The following is a 21,904-nucleotide window of genomic DNA, read 5'->3' on the forward strand; positions in this document are numbered from 1 at the left end:
CTTCCTTAAATAGGAGGAAGTGCTGATAGTCAGAAAGTCTTAAAGGGATATCACATCCCCCCCTTCTCAGGGAATCACCCCCGGGGATTCCAGACCAGGTTTAAGGGGGGTAACGATGATGAAATGACTTCACCAGACGAGGGGCATGAACTTCTGAATGAAGATGCCAGGAATCATCCTCTGGACCATAACCCTTCCATCTGATGAGATATTCTAATCTTTGTCGTCGAATCCTAGAATCCAGTATTGATTCAACTTCAAATTCCTCTTGAAGATCCACTGAGATAGGAGGCGGAAGATCAACTGTCGTGCGTGTCATTGAATGAAAAGGTTTCAATAATGAAATATGGAAGGTGGGATGAAACTTGTAATCCTTGGGTAACGTGAGCTTAACCACATTGGGATTTATTATCTGCTCTACAGGGTAAGGTCCCAGAAACTGGTTAGCCAATTTCTTGCTAGGGACCTGAAGTTTGAGGTTTTTAGTAGAGAGTAACACTAAGTCACCTATTTTATATTCAGGTCCAATCGAATGTTTCCGATCATAGTATTTCTTTTGATATTCCTTAGCCTCAGCTAGATGTGTTTTCAATACTTTCAATCGATCTTGAAGTTTGGAAGAAAAATCTAAAGCTGAAGGGGAATTCACTGTTTTGTGGGACAAGGTTATAGTGTTAGGATGGTACCCATAAGTTGCGAAAAAGGGGGATGTTTTGGTTGAGGAACACAATGAATTATTATGAGTAAATTCTGCCATAGGGAGGTAAATTAGCCAGTCATCTTGTAAATGTGAAATATAACAACGTAAAAAGTGTTCAATGGTCTGGTTCATTCTTTCTGTCAACCCATTTGTCTGTGGATGGAAAGCAGTAGTGTAGCGATGATCAATCTTCAGTAGCTTACACAAAGATCTCCAGAAGGAAGAGGTGAATTGGGTACCCCTATCAGTAATAATATTAGAGGGTAAACCGTGTAGTCTTACAACCTGATCAAGAAATACTTTAGCTGTAGTCATGGCAGTTGGTAATCCCTTGAGTGGAATAAAATGAGCCAGTCTTGTTAAATGGTCGACTACTACCATGATAGTGTTATATTGTTGTGATGCAGGTAACTCCACTATAAAATCCATGGCAATAGTACTCCATGGTTTATCTGGAATGGGCAGAGGTCTGAGTAACCCTATGGGTTTTTTATGTTCAATTTTATTTCTAGCGCAATTCTCACACCTAGAGACGTAATCATAAATATATTTATTCATCCCTGGCCACCAAAACTTACGACGGGTAAGTTCAATGGTTTTCTGTATCCCTGGGTGACCAGATATGGTGTCATCATGGGTGTGTGTGAGAATGGAAGATCTTATTTTCTCAGGTACGTATAACTTTTCCTCATGATAAAAAAGACCTGTAGTAGGATCTTTTGAACAATTCTGTAGTGGTATTGAATCATGTTTTAGAGCAGTGTAAATCTCTTCTTCTAAGGGTGTTAAGGTACCTATTATCTTTTCTGGAGGGATAGTGAAGTTAGGTTGTTCATGAGGAAGTAACTCATGAATTCAAGAAAGTGCATCTGCCTTTGTGTTTTGACTCCCTGGTTTATAAGTTATTAAAAAGTTAAAGCGATCTAGAAAAAGTGACCACCTTGCTTGTCTAGCTGTTAAAGTCTTATTCTTCTTTAAGTATTCTAAGTTTTTATGATCAGTATAAATAAGAAATGGAATTACTGATCCTTCTAGTAGGTGTCTCCATTGTTCTAGTGAACACTTAATTGCAAGGAGTTCTTTATCTCCAACACTATAGTTAGCTTCAGCACAAGTCAAAGTTCTTGAATAGAACGCAATGGGATGAACTTCACCTGTCTCCTTATTTTGTTGGGAAAGAATAGCCCCAATGCCTGTGTTCGATGCATCAACTTCCAACAGGAATTGTTGATCAAATTTAGGCAGTGTTAGTATTGGAGCTGTTGTGAACATTTCCTTAAGACTATCAAAAGTCTTCTGGGCTTGTTCAGACCACTTAAAGCGATGTTTTATACTAGTTAATTGTGTTAATGGTCTTATCACTGAGGAGAAATTTTTAATAAATTTACGGTAATAGTTTGCGAAACCAATAAATCGCTGTAATGCTTTTACTGTAGTAGGTATAGGCCAGTCTTTAATTGCGGCTACTTTTTCAGGATCCATTTCTATCTTGTTTGGGGTAATTATATAACCCAAAAACTTTATTTTAGAGACATGGAAAACACATTTTTCCAGCTTTGCATATAACTTATGCTCCTTGAGACGAGTAAGAACCCACCTAACATGTTTTTCATGTTCTATGGAAGATTTCGAATAAATCAGAATATCATCTAGATATATGATGACACAGATATCCATTAGATCATGAAAAATCTCGTTGATAAAATGTTGGAAGGTTGCGGGAGCATTGCTTAGACCAAAGGGCATTACGTTATACTGGAAAAGACCATAACGGGTTCTGAACGCGGTTTTCCATTCGTGTCCTTCCTTTATGCGAATAAGATTATAAGCGCCCTTTAGATCTAATTTTGAGTAGATCGTGGCCTCATTTAATCTTTCTAGTAACTCTGGTATGAGAGGTAGAGGATACCTATTTTTAATTGTTATTTCATTCAATGCCCTGTAGTCAATAATAGGTCTTATTGTTCCATCTTTGTTGCGTACTAAAAACAGTCCTGCAGCAGCAGGGGATGTTGAGTGTGATATGAACCCTTTTCGCAAGTTTTCATCTAAATATGATCTTAGATATACCAATTCTTCTTGTGAAAGAGGGTAAATCTTTCCATGTGGTATTTGAGATCCCGGTATTAAATCAATGGGACAGTCAAATTCCCTATGTGGTGGGAGGTTTTCTGCCTCCTTGAGGTCAAACACCTCTGCCAGGTCCTGATAAATTTGAGGCAGCTCATGTTCTATAGTAGAGATTACCTGATATGGAAAACAAGTCTTTATACAATAGTCAGAGTCAAAGTTTACTTGTGGTGATGACCAGTCAATATGAGGATTATGTATTTGTAACCAGCTAAATCCTAAGATTATAGTATGCATGTAGATAGGTATGAGGTCAAAAGTAATATATTCAGAATGTCCTTGGTCAGTTGTTATGAGTAAAGGGATTGTCTGATGGGTAATGGGGCCCTGTTGTATAATAGAACCATCAATAAGTTTAACTGAAACAGGTTGTGTTTTGACAACAGTAGGAATTTTATTAAGCTTAACATATGCTATATCTATATAATTTCCTGACGCCCCAGAATCAATCAAAGCGTTAGATCGCACGTTTTTCTGATCCCACTGTAAAGAAAAGGTGAGAGTGAGATGTGGATTTTGGGTAATGTGAAAAATTTTGTGATTGAAACTACCCTTACCCTTTTTCTGTCTCAATAGAGATGGACAATTTGTGACGGAGTGGTCTTTTTGTCCACAATAAAGACAGAGATTTTCTAATCTGCGTCTGGTTTTTTCTTCTGGGGTTAGAGGACCCCTTATAGTTCCAATCTCCATAGGAACCTGATTTGAAACAGCTTTTTCCATGGTTGTAGAACAGGGATAGGAACGTCTGGGCACAACTTCATAGGAAGCTCTTTCAGCCTTTCTTTCACGTAACCTTCGGTCCAAAGTGGTGCTTAATTTCATCAACCCATTCAGTGTGTCAGGCATCTCTAATCGTGACAATTCATCTTTAAGGGATTCAGAGAGACCCAATCTGAATTGGTTCTTTAAGCTGATCTCGTTCCATTGAGAGTCATCTATCCACATTTGAAATTCAGTAATATATTCTTCAATGTTTCTTTTCCCCTGTCTCATAGATCTTAATTTATTTTCAGCTGTTATTTGAGAGTGGGAATCCTCATACAAGGCAGTCATAGCTAGAAAAAATTCTTCAAGCGAATCTAATATTGGATGTTCACTTTCAAAGAATCTATTGGCCCAGGAGCGTGGCTCCCCCTGGAGGAAGGAAATAGTGGTACAGACCTTTATCCTTTCACTATGGTATGTTTTAGGTCTAAGTGAGAAAAGAAGTTTGCATGCACTTTTAAAATCCCTGAAATCGCTGCGCTTGCCAGAAAAGGGTTGTGGGTATTGTATGTGAGGTTCAGCAATTCCTGCTTCTTTCCCTGACATACAATCTTTTATTAAGGTTTTGAGAGCTTTATTTTCAGTTTGTACCTCTGTTAAGGCTCTAGCAAGATATTCTAGTTTTTGATGAATATTAGAAAATTCATTTTTAATTTCATTTGGATCCATCTTCCAAATAAATTTAAAAAAAAATAAACTTTATTTTTATGGCCTGAAAATTCTGTGATAATCTCACCAAACTTCAGAGAAAATTTAATAAAAAATAAAATAAATGGAATGTAGCTCTATTCTTGTAAACAGCTAGTAAATATAACTTGTTCTACTAGCATGTACAAGGTGAGCATTTACTTTTAGTAATTGAAATGAAAAGTATGGTTTAAACCTCTATGAATGATAATAATAAATCTTATGAGAGATACTTATCAAGTCTCTATAGTATAAGCAATGATTCATTAATATTGTCAAAAAAGAAAAATTGAGAAAAAATCCTTTATATTCAGGATAAGAAATGAAGTGATAGAGTTCAACTCTAGATAAAGTAATGTTCAAATATCTTTCCTTAAGTTTCACGCACTCACACAAACACTCTAAAATATATATACAAAGTTCCAGCACACACGCAATATAGATCAGCAAGGAGGAGGTTAATTCAGTGTAATACACCTCAGGTAAGTAAAAACACTTAGCGTTATTTTTGGAAACCTTATGATTTGTATACAATACGATACCCAAACCAGCGTGGTGACAAGACCAGATTTTCCCAGGAGCGATGGTGTAGCGTGGAGAGCGGTAATAACAGCAGAGTAAGTGCTAAACCGGAGATTAGTAGAGAGCGGCGTTCCGGTAGCAGCTTGTGTGAGTGCGGCTTCAGCCGCGTGTGATAGAGTTCCGGTAGCGTAGGGATACGATCAGAAGTATCAGTCCAAAAGAATCAGGAAAGAAGTGCAGCAAACTTTGAGATACAAACAGCCTTCAAAAAACAAAACACTCATGACCTGAAAGGGAAAAGTAAACTGCTTGGAAAGAGCAGTAGCACAGGATGAGAGAATCCACTTTAATTTTCAGGCACTGAGTAATGGAAAAGCACTTCCTTAAATAGGAGGAAGTGCTGATAATCAGAAAGTCTTAAAGGGATATCACAATTTCTCATGTCCGTGTGTTTTTATCTTCTGGAATAAACAGTTTGTTCCTATCTTATCTCCTGGATTGGAAGCATCTTTTACTGACGTGCTAGGAGTGTTGCATTATTTATTGCAATTGTTATTGGGGAGCAGAGGTGAGGCTTCCCCCTTTTCTCCTTGGCACCGGTTCTATGCGGAAGAGTTCCCAGAGGGACTTCCGGGTTTGTAGCACAGGGAGTGCAGCGTGAAGAACACCGACAGGTACACAGGAGACAGAAGTGGACGTTCGGAGCACTTACTAATCTTACAGCATGAATTTGTTTGACAGTTTTTTTCTTGTCTCTTACAAGTATTGTATCAATAATTGTACTCATGTACAGTGCTGCGAAATGTGTTGGTGCTGATAATAGTTTTCAATAATGCATAACATTGTTGCAAAACTGCTGATATATAGCACTGCAGACACATGCACACTTTCAACAAAATATAACAAACAAAGAAAGAAAATTGATCAAAAGTGAATTGGAAAGTGTTTAAAATCATATGCTCTACCTGAATCATCAATGAAAAATGTGTGGTTTCATGTCCCTTTAATGAACTTGCTGGATGTTAATGCACTGAACTGCTACATAATAAACATTGTACTCATTGATACTGGCTATAAATGCTGAATTCTTAATTTATAATGAAACACAAGAATGACTGCATCACATTATCATGTAGATACTGGCAGCTCAAGATGCATTGGCAACCTTCAAAATACTAAGCAAAATGGTAGAACAAAAGTAAATAATATAAACAAATCAGATTTTGTACTCAAACAAAACTGTATATTTTTATATTAACACAATATTTTCTTTAAAACATTTGGATAATTAGATTTTTTTGCAAAACTTAGGTTTCAGAAGTATTGGAAACCTCATCATCAATATTATGTGAAGCCTGCTATATATCAGATAACAGCACTGAGCCTCTTCCTGTAATGTCTGACAAGGATAGGACACACTTTTGGAAGAATCTTGGATGATATTTCTTTACCTCTCTCTATCTGCCTGTACCTGGAGGCAAAATGTATGCGTCTTTTTCTGAGAAAAGTTACCATTGCTCCAGACGTCTGAAGCATTTTGCTCATTGCTCTGACTGTGCTTATTAGTATTATCAACTGTTTATGTGTTTTATATTTAACTCATCTGTGTGGTTGACATTCAACATTCATGACTTCTATTTCATCTTGCCCCAGGTGGTGGTTGACAGAGGTATTTTACATGTGTGTGACCCCATATCTTTACCCTAGCAGAACAGGTGAAAATGAACAATTCAGTTCCTGGTGACTAAGAAAAAAAACCCAAAAAGCAGAGACTTTCATAACTTACTTCACTATAGCTTTATTTTAAATGGAGACTGACACCCAATATTTTTTCTTTCAATATTCAGATCAGATAGAGCATGCTACTTTAAGCAACTTTCTAATTTACTCATATTATCAATTTTTCTTTGTTCTCTTAGTATCTTTATTGGAAATAGCAGGAATGTAAGCTTACAAGCCGGCCCATCTTTGGTTCAGCACCTGGGTAGCGCTTGCTGATTGGTGACTAAATGCTTACATTCTTGCTTTTTCAAATAAAGATACCAAGAGAACGAAGAAAAATTGATCATAGGAGTAACTTAGAAAGTTGCTTAAAGGTGCATGCTCTAAATCATGAAAGAAAAAAAATTGGGTTCAGTATCCCTTTAAACATTCTTTTGGAGCAATTATGTTCGGCAGATATAAAATCATCCTATTTAATAAAATAGTTAAAGTTTGAGCCTTATTGTACCTAGTTTATGCATTGCTTATTTGAACTATTTTCTATTTTATGATTATATATTTTTTTGTTGTTGTTACAATAAAAATGTTGGTCACTCCAGTCCTGATCTACATGATTGTTTCATTATTTTGTTATGTTTAAATGTTAATAATAATAATTTACATGTTCTCATCTAAGGTAATCCTGAAAACCTGGCCTGTTGGGGAGGTCTGAGGACAAGTTTGAAAACCAGTGTTCTATATGTATGATGCATTTTTATGAGTGGAATGTACGTTTAACTTGTCCAAATTTTACAGGTAACAAAAGACTGATTCATGTAAATTAGCTTGTTAGTTAGACTATTTGCTTTCTCTTTTTTATGTATATGACATTACACTATGCTGACAAACTTGCTCTGAATTCAGGCTTTACCTGCTTTTACGTTAGAAAAATATGACAGTTAATTGCAGTTGTTTCCCAACCTTATTGTCAAGCGTTTCCCTCACAGATAAGTAAGACGAACAGAGAGGGGTGTGCAGTGAATTTATCACACTCTCTGCATAGAAGTTAGAACAACCCTGTATCTGACAATATAGCCCCCCCTCCAAATATAATACAGACTGTCAAACAAGCAGGAAGGCCCCACTGTTTTTTTTTATTATTATTATTATTATTATTTAAATGTATCTAGGTCTCTGCTGCACCTGCTGAGCTGTGACTTGATAAACTATGGATATACTAAAGTAAAAGTGGCTGATTGTTACATAAACAGCTACAGTTCACTAGATAACCCACCTGAAGTTAGACACTTTTTCGTTATTCATTATTAAAAATCTAATGGGGATTTCCATGTTAAACACAAAGAAAAAAATATAAAAAATAAGCTTTTTATCATTTAATGACTACTACCCAACCATACCACTGACTGAGCATAACAGAATGACACTAAAATTAAGACCTTAACTTGGGGTATAGGACCCCTCAGGAACCCCCTAAATGCACTGCACCTATCTACTCTCATAGGTGACAATGCAAATGAAGATATCATATACACATCTGCCCTATAAAAACTAGGCTTTGACTACTATCCAAGTAAACCCCAATAAAAGTAGAATCCAATGACATCAAATTTAGGACCCTAACTTGGGGATAGAATCCCACAAGAACCCCCTAAATGCACTGCCCCTATCCACTCTCATAGGTGATAATGGCAAACACATACATTGTATAAACATCTGACCTATAAAAGTAGGTTTTGTATCACTTAGTGACTACTACCCAAATATACCCCAGACAGATTCTAATCAAATGACACCAAAGTTAAGACCCTAAATTGGGAATAGGACCCTCAAGAGCCCCCTGAATGCACTGCCCATATCCACTTTTATAGGTGATACAACCATCATATAAAGAGGTGCCCTATAAAAACTAGGCTTTGTGTCACTTAATGACTACTACCCACTTATACCCCAGACTAAGCAGAATCAAATGACACCAAAGTTAAGACCCTAACTTGGGGATAGGATCCCTCAAGATCACCCTGAATGCACTGTCCCTGTCCACTCTCATGGGTGATAATGCAAATATATACATTTTATAAACATCTGCCCTATAAAAACTAGGCTTTGTGTCACTTAGTGACTACTATCCAAGTAAACCCCAGAGAGAGTAGAATCCAATAACATCCAACTTAGGACCCTAACTTGGGGATAGAACCCCACAAGTTAAGACCCTAACTTGGGGATAGGATCCCTCAAGATCACCCTGAATGCACTGCCCCATCCACTCTCATAGGTGATAATGGCAAACACATACATTGTATAAACATCTGACCTATAAAAACCAGGTTTTTTTTGTCACTTAGTGACTACTACCCAAATATACCCCAGACAGAGCCTAATCAAATGACACCAATGTTAAGACCCTAAATTGGGGATAGGACCCTCAAGAACCCCCTGAATGCACTACCCATATCCACTTTTATAGGTGATACATACATCATATAAAAACTAGGCTTTGTGTCACTTAATCACTATTATCCAAATAAACCCCAGAGAGAGCAGAATCTAATTACATCAAAGTTAGGACCCTAACTTGGAGAAACTATCCAGCAAGAGACCCCTAATTGCATTGCCCCTATCCACTCTCTTAGATGATAATGGCAAACACATACATTGTATAAACATCTGACCTATAAAAGTAGGTTTTGTGTCACTTAGTGACTACTACCCAAATATACCCCAGACAGAGCCTAATCAAATGACACCAATGTTAAGACCCTAAATTGGGGATAGGACCCTCAAGAGCCCTCTGAATGCACTACCCATATCCACTTTTATAGGTGATACATACATCATATAAAGAGGTGCCCTATAACAACTAGGCTTTGTGTCACTTAATGACTACTACCCACGTATACCCCAGACTAAGCAGAATCAAATGACACCAAAGTTAAGACCCTAAATTGGGAATAGGACCCTCTAGAGCCCCCTGAATGCACTGCCCATATCCACTTTTATAGGTGATACATACATAAAATAAAGAGGTGCCCTTTAAAAACTAGGCTTTGTGCCACTTAATGACTACTACCCACGTATACCCCAGACTAAGCAGAATCAAATGACACCAAAGTTAAGACCCTAACTTGGGGATAGGACCCCTCAAGAGCACCCTGAATGCACTGCCCCTATCCACTCTCATAGGTGATAATGCAAATACATACATCATATAAACATCTGCCCTATAAAAACTAGGCTTTGTGTCACTTAATCACTATTATCCAAATAAACCCCAGAGAGAGCAGAATCTAATTACATCAAAGTTAGGACCCTAACTTGGAGAAACTATCCAGCAAGAGACCCCTAATTGCATTGCCCCTATCCACTCTCTTAGATGATAATGGCAAACACATACATTGTATAAACATCTGACCTATAAAAGTAGGTTTTGTGTCACTTAGTGACTACTACCCAACTATACCCCAGATGGAGCCTAATCAAATGACACCAAAGTTAATACCCTAAATTGGGGATAAACATCTGCCCTATAAAAACTAGGCTTTGTATCACTTAGTGACTACTATCCAAGTAAACCCCAGAGAGAGTAGAATCCAATGACATCAAACTTAGGACCCTAAATTGGGGATAGAACCCAACAAGAGCCCTCTAAATGCACTTCCCCTATCCACTCTCATAGGTGATAATGCAAATGCATACATCATATAAGCATCTGCCCTATAAAAACTAGGCTTTGTGTCACTTAGTGACTACTACTCAAATATACCCCAGACTGAGTAGAATCGAATGACACTAAAGTTAAGACCCTAACTTGGGGATAGGTCCCCTCAAGAGCCTCCTGAATGCACTGCCCCATCCACTCTCATAGGTGATAATGCAAATGCATACATCATGTAAACATCTGCCCTATAAAAACTAGGCTTTGTGTCACTTAGTGACTACTACTCAAATATACCCCAGACTGAGTAGAATCAAATGACACTAAAGTTAAGACCCTAAATTGTGGATATGCGCCCTCAAGAGCCCCCTGAATGCACTGCCCCTATCCACTCTCTTAGGTGATAATGGCAAACACATACATTGTATAAACATCTGACCTATAAAAACTAGGTTTTGTGTCACTTAGTGACTACTACCCAAATATACCCCAGACAGAGCCTAATCAAATGACACCAACGTTAAGACCCTAAATTGGGAATAGGACCCATCAAGAGCTCCCTGAATGCACTGCTCCTATCCACTCTCATAGGTGATAGCACAAAACCAAACAAATATACATACATCGTATAAACACCTGCCCTATAAAAACTAGGCTTTATGCCATCATATAAAGAGGTGCCCTATAAAAACAAGGCTTTGTGTCACTTAATGACTACTACCAACGTATACCCCAGAGAGAGCAGAATCCAATGACATCAAACTTAGGACCCCTAACTTGTAGATAGGACCCCTCAAGAACCCCCCTGAATGCACTGCCTCTATCTACTCTCATAGGTGATAATGCAAAAACATACATCATCTAGACACCTGCCCTATAAAAACTAGGCTTTGTGTCACTTAGTATCTACTACTCAAGTATACCTAAGACTGAGTAGAATCGAATGACATTAAAGTTAAGACCCTAACATTGGGGATATGACCCATCAAGAGCCCCCCTGAATCCACTGCCTCTTTCCACTCCCATTTGTTATAATGGAAATGCTCACATTATGTAAACATCTGCCCTAATAAAAACTGTTCTTTGTGTCACTTAGTGACTACTATCCAAATAAACCTCATTCTGATCAGACTCCAATGATATCAAACTTAAATTAGACCCTAAATTGGGGATAGGACCCCCTCAAGACTCCCTAAAATGCCACTGCCCCTTTTTACTCCCATAGGTGAAAATGGCAAAAACATAGATCATATAAACATCTGATCAATAAAACTAGGCTTTGTGGCAATTAGTGACTACTACCCAAGTATACCCCCAGACTGAGCAGAATCAAATTCACCAAAGTAAGACCCTAACTTGAGGATAGTATCCCTCAAGATCCCCTTGAATCTAATGCCCCTATACACGTGAATAGGTGATAATGCAAATATATACATCATATTAAACATCTGACCTATAAAACTAGGCTTTGTGTCACTTAGCGACTGCTACCCATGTATACCCCAGATTGAACAGAATCAAATGACACCAAAGTTAAAACCCTCACTTAGGGATAGGACCCCCTAAAAAAACTGAATGCACAGTCCCCTATCCAGTATTATAGGTGATAATGCAAATATGTACATAATATAACATCTGCCTAATAAAAACTAGGATTTGTGTCCCTTAGTGACTACTACACAAGTATACCCTAGGACTGGGTAGAATCGAAGTTAGGGGGCAGTGCACTCAGTTAAGTTAGTAGAATCGTAGTTAGGGGCAGTGCACTGCACTCAGGGGGCTCTTGGGGGGATCCTATCCCCAAATAAGATTCCTAACTTTGGTGTCATTTAATTATGCTCAGTCTGAGGTATACTTGGGTAATAGTCATTAAGTACACAAAGCCTAGTTTTATAGGGCAGGTGTTTATACGATGTATGTGTTTGCCATTATCCCCTAAGAGAGTGGATAGGGGCAGTGAATTTAGGGGTCTCTTGTTGGGGTCCTATTCCCAAGTTAGGGTCTTAATTTTGATGTCATTGGATTCTACTCTCTCTGAGGTTTACTTGGATAGTGGTCACTAAGTGACACAAAGCCTAGTTTTTATAGTGCAGGTGTTTATTGTATGTCTTCATTTGCATTATCACCTATGAGAGTGAATAGGGGCAGTACATTCAGGGGGCTCTTGCGGGGTCCTATCCTTAAAATAGGGTCTTAACTTTGGTGTCATTGGATTATGCTCAGTCTGGGGTATATTTGGGTAGTGGTCACTAAGTGACACAAAACCTAGTTTTTTATAGGGCAGATGTTTATTATGATGTCTTACATTTGCATTATTATCTATGAGAGTGGATAGGGGCAGTGCATTCAGGGGGCTCCTGAGGGGTCTAATCCCCAAGTTAGATTCTGAACTTTGATATTATTTTGTTATGCTCAGTCAGGGGTATGGTTGGGTAGTAATCATTAAGTGACACAAAAAGCTTATTTTTTTGTATATTTTCTTTGTTTTTATTTAACATGGAAATCCCCATTAGATTTTGAATAATGAGTAACGAAAAAGTGTCTAACCTCAGGTGGGTCACTAGAAGATAATTTGCAAAACAACTGGTTTGCAACATAATTACTCATTGCCAATTGCCAGTTAAAGAAGAGAGGTCTTCCTTGACAATGAGTGGGTAAAAAAATCTTTAGTAAATGTAAATAACACTTCTTTTTAAAAGTACCATATTTCTCAGCCCCCCCCCCCCCCCCCCCCCATCCAGTTTGCTGTTAATTCTCAATGCATTCACCAACTATAAAACAGTAAATAATTGTTTTAGTTTAGAGCTACCGAATTAAAACTGAGTCAGGCAGACGCACGACACAATAATCTGTAGACAGAAAGACTAACTGTTCTTGAAGGTGGAGCTGGGGTGGGAGGACTTTTGTTTAGGTGAGAGCACTGAGCCTCAGGACACACAGCGGTATACGGGGCGGAGCTACAAGGATGGGATTCAGCGATCAGACACTCAGGGAAGAAAGTACACAAAGACTGCCTGTCTGCTCTCCAGGAGTCATTGTGATACAACAGATTCGTAACTCTGTAATGGAATTCTCTTACATGGATATTTATAGACGGGAAATAAAGGATCTGTGAAAACGGACTGTGGGGTTTGAAACATCAGTGTAACGTCCAGAGTCACAACCATCTTTTTTCAGGAACCCCTTTATAGCACTTTAAGAGCGGGCACCTAGCGCCAGTCAGCCCTGGAGCAGTGTGTAAATCGTTTCCTTAAACGCAATGAAACTGATCTCAGGTGGAGTCCTGAAGCAGCACGAACGTTATCCGCGCTTAGAGGCTTCACAAGTCTCACACATCTAAAACCATATGTTCCAGTAGTTCTATAAATATTACATTTGTGCTGAGCAGTTTCCTGTGTGTTTTGTGCACATCAGACCCACGAGCATCGTTCTTCAGTAAAAGTGTTCCTGCCCTAGCTCTTTACACTCGGTTGTTCGCTGTTTTGGAAACAGTGGCTCTGTGACTTCCTTAGGGGAATCCCAATCCCTCTGCCTCACCTGTGTTATCAGCTTATTTATTTTCTAACTCCCATCTATTAGACTGGGGATGTGTCCGCTCTGGTTTACTGTCTTGATGTGCTTGGAGCTTTAACCTATTTCTGAACCTCTCTAGTTTCGGGGAAGTTTCTCCCCCTTTTTGCTCATGGGTTCTACCACAGGATCTTGCCCAGCTCCAGACCTTGTTTTCCGCCTGTGATGTGAACGGCCTCCGGTCTGGTGGAACTGGAGGACTTTGCAGCAGTATGCAGGGATTTGGGAAGTGGAGTCCAGACTAGTCGGTGCTCTCTTCCGAAACTGGATATGGACCGGGACGGGATAATTAACTTCCAGGACTTCTCGGCCCGCTTTGAGGAGGGTAATCTCAGACCCTTAACTTGTCTGCTCTTCTCCTTCCCGGACAGCCTCCTGATTGGGAGGAGCTGGACATCAAGCTTGGGGGTGAGCTGCAGCACCTGACAAGGTAACTGGTTTATAAACAAGATCGAAGATCTATATATGACTGGTGCTGAGGTTATACAATGATAAGTCAAATAAAGTCATGTCAGTGACTGACTGTCCTAATTGTTTTATTTTTCTCTAAACATAATTGTTTGCAAGTCACATTCTTTCTTTATGTGTATAAAACAGGTTTAAACAAACAGACAAGAGATTCCACCAAAATCTAGTGGGGAAATGGAAGGACTCCCTAGCCTTATATCTACTAATTGAGATGGTTTTAAGCAGGGATGGCCAACGGGGGCCCAGGGGCCACTTGTGGTCCTCTGCATTAGTTTTGTTGCCCATGGGGGGAAAAAAAACGAAAGAATGTGTGCCATGGTTTTTTATAGCCCAATGTAAATTTGAGACTTACAATGTGGGCAAAAACAAGGTGGACACATCTTTAAAGAGCACTGTGGAAGGGTAGAACAGAGGGAAGGTATCCTGAAACCCTTTCCTAATCTGTGCCACTGGACATTTTTAGGAAAGATAATATTGCTCTGTTGTGTTTCATAGCAAATCACCTCACCTTCTCAGAGAGTCAGCAGTGGCTTGTATGACCAACATTAAGTGCCCATATGCACCATACACCACCTCCACCAGCTCTTTGAGTCTGAATGCTGGTGCATGGGCACTCACAAGATGTGTGTATGCATACTTTTAAAAGGATAGAAAAGTGAAATGTGCATTTCAATTTTAAATAGAAGCATTTTTGCAATTTACTTCCATTAGCTAAAATGCTTCTATTTAAAATTGAAATGCACCCATGCACATTTCACTTTTGAATTTTCTATCCTTTTAAAGTATCTTTAGGCGATTAGGTATTGTCAGGGATAGGTAACATGTCTGTACACAGACAACTGGTGTCCGTGACTAGCCCTTGAGTGTCCACCACAACCCTTGGTATATCTTTTCTTTCTGATTAAATAATAAGAATTAAAAAAATATGTAGTGTGAATAAAGTTAGTGGCTTTGTCTAGAGACTGCTAGCGATATTGGGTGATAAGTTATGGAATAAATAAAACCTGAGTGAAATACTGGATGTGCATCTGTATAATAACACCCAGCTCTATACAAAGACACAGTAGTGACACTGGCACATGGGTATAGCCAGACAAGGGTTGGTTATAGGGTCAGTGGTATCTGCATCAGTATAATATCACCCAGCACTATATAAATGACACAGTAGTAACACTGGCACATGGGTATAGCCAGAGGAGGGCTGGTTATAGGGTCAGTGGTATCTGCATCAGTATAATAACATCCAGCACTATATAATGACACAGTAGTGACACTGGCACATGGGTATAGCCAGAGAAGGGCTGGTTATAGGGTCAGCGGTATCTGCATCAGTATAATAACACCTAGCACTATATAATGACACAGTAGTAACACTGGCTCATGGGTATAGCCAGAGGAATGCTGGTTATAGGGTCAGTGGTATCTGCATCAGTATAATATCACCCAGCACTATATAATGACACAGTAGTAACACTGGCACATGGGTATAGCCAGAGGAGGGCTGGTTATAGAATCAGTGGTGTCTGCATCAGTATAATAATACCAAGCACTATATATAATGACACAGTAGTGTCACTGGCTCATGGGTATTGCCAGAGGAGGGCTGGTTATAGGATCAGTGGTATCTGCATCAGTATAATAACACCAAGCACTATATAATGACACAGTAGTGACACTGGCACATGGGTATAGCCAGAGAAGGGCTGGTTATAGGATCAGTGGTATCTGCATCAGTATAATAACACCCAGCACTATACAAAAACACAGTAGTGACACTGGCTCCTGGATTTAGCCAGAGTTGGGCTGGTTTATAGGATCAGTGGTATCTGCATCAGTATAATAACACCCAGCACTATATAATGACACCGTAGTGACACTGGCACATGGGTATAGCCAGAGGAGGGCTGGTTATAGAATCAGTGGTATCTGCATCAGTATAATAACACCCAGCACTATATAATGACACAGTAGTGACACTGGCACATGGGTATAGCCAGAGGAGGGCTGGTTATAGCATCAGTGGTATCTGCATCAGTATAATAACACCCAGCACTATATAATGACACAGTAGTGACACTGGCACATGGGTATAGCCAGAGGAGGGCTGGTTATAGAGTCAGTGGTATCTGCATCAGTATAATAACACTCAGCACTATATAATGACACAGTAGTGACACTGGCACATGGGTATAGCCAGAGGAGGGCTGGTTATAGGATCAGTGGTATCTGCATCAGTATAATAACACCAAGCACTATACAAAGACACAGTAGTGACACTGGCTCATTGGGTATAGCCAGAGGAGGGCTGGTTATAGGATCAGTGGTATCTGCATCAGTATAATAACACCAAGCACTATACAAAGACACAGTAGTGACACTGGCTCATTGGGTATAGCCAGAGGAGGGCTGGTTATAGGATCAGTGGTATCTGCATCAGTATAATAACACCAAGCACTATATAATAATGTTTTAAATTTCAAATGTACTTTGGTATCCTTCACTAAGGTCTGTACTTTGGAAAATGTCTGCCACAGCCTTTGTCTGTGCCTATCCCTGGGTATTGTCTATATCAAAATGTGTTGTTCATTAGTAGATTTTTTTTTTTTAGTATCAGAGCCACTTTTAGGGTGCAGTTTATTTTTTCTAGAGCCAGAGAGCAGAGCAACGCTGCAGTGAAGTGTCTGGGGGCTGCTAGTTGGTTATACATGTAGAAACAGTTTAATTAGACTGAGGTGATTGAAATGTGTTTAATGTTGCCTCAATGGGATATTAAACAATGCTCCTTTGGTAAAAACAAATATGTTAAATCAAAGTAAATATATGAAAAAAATTGTGTAATAAACAGCAAAATTAGCACTTAGAAATTATCAGTGTAGCCACTGCCTCCAGTGTTTAAAGAGCAGAGAGGGTTTCAAAAACCTAAGTTTTTATTCTGCCAGTTCTGGGCATGAGCAAATCTGACTCCCTGTTATCTAGTGTCTATTCACTAACCTAGAATTTATATTGCATCAGGCTAAGATAAAACTTCCTGCAAAGGCCTCTTCCTCTATGTAGGGCTGTGACAGGACACAAATGAAGTGTAAAAAAAATAATAAAAAGGTAAAATCCATTTAAATGAATAATACATAATGCAATTATTTCTATGAAGTTTAAGCAACTGCTTAGTGCTTTATTATTATTATTATTATTACAACAACGAAACAGACTGTTTAACATTTGCTTTAAATGCTACAGCTTTGGTCAATGAAACGAGGCAATGCGGTGGTAACTCTGAGGCACTACTGGCAGAAGTTTACCAACTCTGTTTTAGGCAATCTTTAGAGTAAAGAGGTTAAAGGGATATAAACCGATCATATGAAAGGCTTCCCCATACTGTCCCAGTTTACCTCCTTGATGAGCATCTTCTACATGCCCTGGTTTTGCTCTCAGAGCCTTAGGAGAATAAGATTAGTGCACATGCAGAATACACATTTGATTGTCAATCAAGCATGTCTGTGGTGTATGTACACTAGTCACAATCACTGTATGCCATAAGCTCAGCACCATGGGTGTGTCAAAGGTGTGCCAGGACATTTTTTGTTTTGTTTTTGTAATAAAATTATTTTGCAGTTTGTTGAAAGAATATAATTTTTTTTTTCCAACTTTACATTAATAATCAGATTAAAAATGTTTTATAATATACTTTTTTTTTATACCATTAACAAAATATTTACCTAGTTTCCCTTCAAAAACCATTAGTATCTGCACCCATCCCTATTGTGGTATGCACATATGCCAGTTTACATGGTTGTCGTTGGACATGCGCATAGACTGTGTTCAATGACATCTGCTATGTCACTGCTTAAGTCCTGAAACCCCAAAATGTATTTTTATCATTTAGATAGATACCATTTTAAACAACTTTCCAATTTACTTCTGTTTGATTTGCTTTGTCTTCTTGATATCCTTTGTTGAAAAGCATACCTAAGTTGGATCAGGAGCTTAGTTAGCTGCTTATTGGTGGCTGCACACATGCCTCTTGTCATTGGCTTACCGATGCATTCAGCTAGCTCCCAGTAGTGCATTGCTGTGCCTGCAATAAAGGATACCAAGAGAATGAAGAACAAATAATAGAAGTACATTGGAAAGTTGTTTAAAATGGTATGCTCTATATCAATAATGATAGAAAACATTTGGGTTTCATGTCCCTTTTAAGAAAGTTTTTCATGAGGGTGAGTTGTCGGGCCTGACTTCCATCACCAAGGCAACCAGGAAGCTTTTTAAGAAGCAATCCTGTCCCTGGTCTGCATTGATTCAGCAATTTAGTTGTGGTACAGTAGAACCTCCACTCATACAGCGGGTTAGTTTCCAGATCACCACCTAGAACCTAGCCTTATTTTCACTTGTCTAATAGCATGTTTGTACTAATATATATGTTATGTGAGTAATAGAGTTAGGGATAAAAACTACGGAAGTAAAATGAGTATACATTACTTATATATTGAAAAATGCTATAAGGGTGAGACAAGTGCTGAATATAAGGAACCGAGACATAACTGAAATCCTGTAAATTAAGGCCCTACTGTCATTTTTTGAAATTCTAATGATTAAAAATGAGTTTGCTTTTCTTAACACTTCTCACCTCTTATTAGTATTTAGAGTTACCAACTGTCTTCCACAATACTGGGCAACCAGCTGATGACCAGGCAGTAGTGATAAGTGGGGTCATACAGTGATGTTTCACAGTTTATGTCACTATCCCTCTAATTTGCTTTATTCTCTTGGTATCTTTTATTGTAAAGCATACCTAGGTAGGCTCAGGAGCAGCAGTGCACTATGGGAGCAAGCTGGTGATTGGTGATTGAAAATGAATGCCTTTTTTCTTTAGCTCAACATAGGTGTTCAGCTCGGTCCCATTAGTGCTTATCCTGCTTTGGAGTTAACTTTAACTATGTGTTAACCCCTCTGCAGGGGTTAAAAGGACAGTATACACCAAAGAGTTGACTACAACAGTGCAACTCTCTGCAGGGCCCTCTACCCATCTAATCCCTATAAATGTTATCTTGTATACCGCTTATGTTTATAGCGCTGCAGAATCTGTTAGCGCTCTACAAATACATGATGATAATAATAATAATTTTCATATAACTGCACGTAATAGACACTACTATAAATAAGAATATGCACAGATAATTATATAAAAATCGAGTATAAAATCTTATAAAAACTTACTTAGACGCTCCCAGTTTAGCACTGTTGATTAGGTTAGGCTGGGACACCCAGTGAAAGGGGCTGGGAAAGCAAGAAGAGCAGACCCCCCCTCCCCCTCTCTCCTGCATATGTAAATACCTATTACATAACTAGGAGTCTTTAGAAATCATTATACATCTAAATCTTTGGGGCTTGGTTAGGAGTCTGAAAGTTAGCACAATATTATTAAAAAATAATACTAATAATAAGCAAAACTATACATTGTTATAAAAACACTCCCAGATGGGCTATAATAATGGATCATCTACAAAACATTTATGCAAAGAAAAATCTAGTGTACAATTTCCCTTTAAGCACACAGTTACAGCATTCATTATTGTGCTATTGCTTGTATAAAATGCATTAGGCTCTGTTGTATTCACGTTTTGATTTGAATTCAGAGTGTTCTAATGCACATGGCTAGGGAATGTTTTAGAAAGCCATTGGTGATATAACCGGTTGTTTTTACTGACACAGACAAAAGGCATTAGTGACTATCAGAGCAGCGTGTATTTATTACATGCCAGAACGCACTCTGTGGAAACGCACTCGCAGAGAACAGCTGTGGCATCTTTTATCAGGACATTCCAGTGTTTTGTGCCTGGGATCTGTTTGTTTGTGCTATTTGTTGTTTACTTCTATGATAAATACCTATTAAAAGAAAACTGCAGTAATGAAAAAACTCTACTTCTCTAGCCCTAGCGCTGACATTTCACTGTTTTATGTATAGATAAAATATTGTATTATTTTTTTTCAGCTGCGTTTGGTTAAATAGACGCATAACAAAGCTTCACAGCAAACAAATGACTCTCTCTTTCTCTTGCTGGCTGACTGATACAAATCATTGCAATATGTTATTCTAACTGTATTCTCGCTAGGTTGTCATCTGTTTTCCACAAAAATACTAGTCATGCAGCAGGTGACAGCAAGTGACCAACGGATGTTGTAGGTCATGACAGCTTAGATGAGTTCCATGGTCCTGCAACCCCTGTCAGTTGTATGCCCTCATTAGATCCTGCATAGTTACCAAATACTTTGATCAGGAGAGCACTGAGACTTGTGGAAATCTAGGGTTGGGAATTACACAGCAGTAGTGTAATGGTCTGGGCTATCCATGGTGAAGTTAAAGCAGATTCAGTAGTGTTTCTGGACAGGGATTAAGATGGGTGGGGAAAGTGGCTAGAGGGACAGAGCTCTCCCATATGCTGACAATCCTGGAAAATGTGGGATGGTCTGTGAGCTTTTGGCCTCTGTTCCTGTTATTTAATTGCAGAGCCAACACACACTCTTGGTGCCTCCCTTTCTTTTAATTGGACATTTATTTTCATTTAATGCATAGTGTATATCAACAATGTAATACTGTAAGGAAAAAATCATTAATAATAATATATTATTATTCTCTATAATTTATTTGTAGAGTCTCAACAGATTCCCACAGTGCTTACCCTACATATAAATTAAATATATTTATTAAAAACATGGTGAATATATTTAACCTCTTATCCCCACCTTAAATGAAAATGAAACCTAGCATTTTCTTGCAAGACTCAGGACAGAGCGTACAATTTTAAAAAAAAGTTTTCCAATTTACTTCTGTTATCAAATTTTACTTTGTCCTCATGGTCATTCTGTGTTGAAGAGCTTACAGGAAACACTGCTGCACAAAATAAGTTCTATGCTGCCATATATTGTTGCAGTCATGTGCTACATCTTCCTACCTGCTTTCACAACGGATACAAGAGAGTTAAAGGGACAGAATACACCAATTTTACATATAACTGCATGTAATAGACACTATAATAAAGAAAAATATACACAGATGCTGATCTAAAAATCAAGTACAAAACATTTTAAAAACGTAGAAGCTCACAGTTGAGCCTTGTTGACGAGGTTAGGCTTGGCACACATTGAAAGGGTTCCTGGGAACGTCAGGAAGGGCAGACACTCCCCCCCCCTTGCATATGAAAATACCCATAAACCATTTCCCACCTGGGTGCTAAGCTGGATTTGAGCTTTATTTATTTTTGACTTTTTTTTCCAGATCCCCAAGCTTTATTCTGTTGGAAAGGTTAGGCAATTACCTTTCCAACGGTGAGTCTTGGGGGGTCTGTAGCTGCCTTAGATGCCTGAGATACAGGCTTCTAAGCAGCATGCCCCTATTTCCCTATATTGTCCTTTGTTAATTTTAAATAAAGTTGCACGGTGACGTCACCATGCAAATCCTGACGCCTCGGTGATGCCTCTCACTATTCAGGCCAGATCACCGGGCTGGGAGTAGGTGGGAGCCCACAGATTGTCCTAAAGGTGGGTAAGTGCTTACGACGACTCTGAGCATGTTAGAAAAAAACACTCCTGGTGGGCTATATAAACGGTCATCTCCAAAACCCGTTCATGCAAGAAAAATCTAGTGTCTCTTTAAGTAAATTTGATAAAAATTATTTTATTCTTTGGAGGGT

At 38.7% G+C, this 21,904-nt stretch overlaps 1 protein-coding gene across 1 annotated transcript in view; it reads left to right on the forward strand.

Moving 5' to 3' along the window:
- Positions 1–21,904, forward strand: part of LOC128664551 (ras and EF-hand domain-containing protein-like) — a 185,260-nt gene that overhangs the window by 16,635 nt on the left and 146,721 nt on the right. The window contains 3 exon segments of the mRNA XM_053719368.1: positions 13,880–13,927; positions 13,929–14,078; positions 14,081–14,181. Of these exon segments, the coding sequence (XP_053575343.1) occupies positions 13,880–13,927; positions 13,929–14,078; positions 14,081–14,181 (299 nt within the window).

Source organism: Bombina bombina, chromosome 6 (genome assembly GCF_027579735.1).
Source record: "Bombina bombina isolate aBomBom1 chromosome 6, aBomBom1.pri, whole genome shotgun sequence".
NCBI classification, from domain to species: domain Eukaryota; kingdom Metazoa; phylum Chordata; class Amphibia; order Anura; family Bombinatoridae; genus Bombina; species Bombina bombina.